Genomic DNA, 2,356 nt, shown 5'->3' on the forward strand with positions numbered 1-2,356 from the left:
GGGGGGGGGGGTCAGCGCTGCCTCCACCGCGGTCGAGAGGAGAGAGGGGGTGGCTGGGACGTGCCTCACATAGCGTCACAGCCCTCTAGTAGTACAAAACCGCACGCCGACGCCAGCGAGATTTAATACACTGTGAACAGTTTCCTTCGAATAGTCTTAAACCAGCATATTCTAGATCCCCCACGACGCCCCCCGAAAAAAAAACAAGGGGAAACATCGACCACAAAAAATATTAATCTTGTGCTGGAGAAATAAGCTCGCCCTTTTACTTAAATTATCACCCTCATAGCGGTAGGATCCTCCAGAGAGTATGTCCGTCATAATTTAAAATTGCTGCTACGAAACTGCTGAGCTGAGTCCCAGCCGAATGCAACCTCTCATGGCGCCTGGTGGGTAGGCAATATGTCGACTGCGGTGCATGCGCGTACTGCGGGCTGGCCTACCCCGAGTCTCGCAGGCGCCGAGCTCCATACCGTCTAGAACTTTGATGCATGTCTCCTCTGACGCTACAGTCCGCCTGACGTGTCAGTGAGGAGCCCCTGCAACGGTATCAGACGCCTGCCATCTGTCTTTGTTTCCGGGCCGCAATCGCAGACCTGTCTGCAGACCATTCAAGGGGCTCAAGGGCCCCTGCCCCGTTTAACGTTATGCATGTCACACACTTGTAGCTGAGTGAATATCCGCTCGCCCACTTAGACCACGTTAAAATGTGCGGATTTTCCAGCAAAATTCGTACACTAGCGTCCTCAAGTATGTATGAATGGAAATTCACACGCCTACAAGTGTGCGACATTCACACACTTGGATTTCCAGTGTCGCCGCTTCGTCTTGCAGGAGCTGGAGGTCGTGTTCACGAAGCTCGGCATGGGCGTGGACTTCGACCCCGCGGAGCAGAGGGTCTCCGTGGGCGACTGCGAGAGGCTGGGACGCGCCGTGGCCAACCATCCCGAGCTGACGGTGAGCTGTCGAGGACCCCCTCCCGAAACCGGAGCCATTCAAACAACCGCGAAATCTTTCCCAGATTGGGCAAGAGGATCTGAAGGACACCGTCTCTCTCACTGTAAAATACAATCGAGGGTTCAAGGAAAAATTTTCCATCATGTGTTTGTTGTTAAATTACAATTTCAAATAGAAAGTTTACAAGCACTTCTAACTTCTAATCAATATAGAATTGATCGACAATCAAAGAATGGGTGGTCGCAAAATTTACAACGTATTTTGTAAATAAAAAATTGGTGAATAAAAAGAACAAATGTTGAAATTGTATATAAATTTGTATGTGTATGTAAAATTTATGAGGACATTTCTCACAGTGCGAGCCCCCTGGCCTCCCACGCAGGCCCTCCGCGTCCGCCGCTCCCTCGTGGACCCCCTGCGCGCAGCAGCCCTGCTCAGGCCGCTGGCGCAGGCCGGGAGCCTCGGCGGGGGCCGCCTCGGCCTGCTGGACCTGTCGCACTGCCCGCTCGGCGACCAGGGCGCCCTGGCCGTGGCGGCCGCGCTCCCGCACCTGCACAGCCTCCACACGCTCCTGCTCGTCAACGCCAAGGTCGGCAGCGAGGCCGTAATCCGTAATACGCAACACTATGGTGCACGACAAAATAATTTATGTCATGTAGAGTTACAGAAAGTTCCTATCCCAGGGTGTCCCCTGGTCACTAGGATGGTCGACCAAAAAAGTGTTCGAGGTTCGGACGCTAAATGCTCCTCAATACGTGACATCGACCTCCAAATCCGAACACGATAGTTGACCCGTCGAACAAATTTTGGCGAGTCCCTTCCCACATGTGTGTGCGCGTGTGCGTGCGGGTGCGCCCCAATGTGGTTAAAAACGCATTAGCAGCTCGCAGCCTCACCGCCACCGCCCCAGTGGTTTACTCGCAACACATTTTCCACAAAACCAGTACACAAAAGAGCGTGGTGGGAAAATGAGGCAGCCGTTTCGATTTACGAACTAGTTTTGTGAATCTAAAATTACAGAAAGCAGATAATGCATTTTTTAAAAGTTGTTTTACTGCTTAGATCGGGTCGGTTGGCGTCCGGGGGCTAGCGTTCGCCATGGCTCAGTCGGGTCCGGCGAGCGAGCGTCTGGAGGGTGAGCGTCTGGAGGCAGAGCGTCTGGAGGGAGAGCGTCTCGAGGAAGAGCGTCCGGAGGAGGAGCGTCTGCAGCTCGAGCGCCTGGACCTGCGGCTGAACCCGCTGGGCGACCTCGGCGGCCAGTACCTCGCCGCCCTGCTGCGGCGCAACGCGGGGCCCAGGGTGCTAGGGCTGGCGGCCACCAACCTGGAGCCCATGGCTGGGCTGCACCTGGCAGAGGCGCTGCACTCCAACTGCAGGCTGCAGGTGAGGGTGAGGGGGT

At 55.1% G+C, this 2,356-nt stretch overlaps 1 protein-coding gene across 3 annotated transcripts in view; it reads right to left on the reverse strand.

Moving 5' to 3' along the window:
• LOC113211773 (Kv channel-interacting protein 4) overlaps nucleotides 1–2,356 on the reverse strand; it is a 36,301-nt gene that overhangs the window by 11,950 nt on the left and 21,995 nt on the right. The window contains exon 1 of one of the 3 annotated variants that reach the window (XM_052268695.1): nucleotides 802–1,027. The exons of the other annotated variants lie outside the window; for them this stretch is intronic. Coding sequence (XP_052124655.1) covers nucleotides 802–945 — 144 coding nt within the window. The 5' untranslated portion in view covers nucleotides 946–1,027. Of the gene's footprint in view, nucleotides 1–801; nucleotides 1,028–2,356 lie in introns of those variants that run through there. 3 annotated transcript variants of the gene reach the window in all.

Source organism: Frankliniella occidentalis, unplaced genomic scaffold, assembly GCF_000697945.3.
Source record: "Frankliniella occidentalis isolate FOCC.00 unplaced genomic scaffold, Focc_3.1 Scaffold74, whole genome shotgun sequence".
Lineage (NCBI taxonomy): Eukaryota > Metazoa > Arthropoda > Insecta > Thysanoptera > Thripidae > Frankliniella > Frankliniella occidentalis.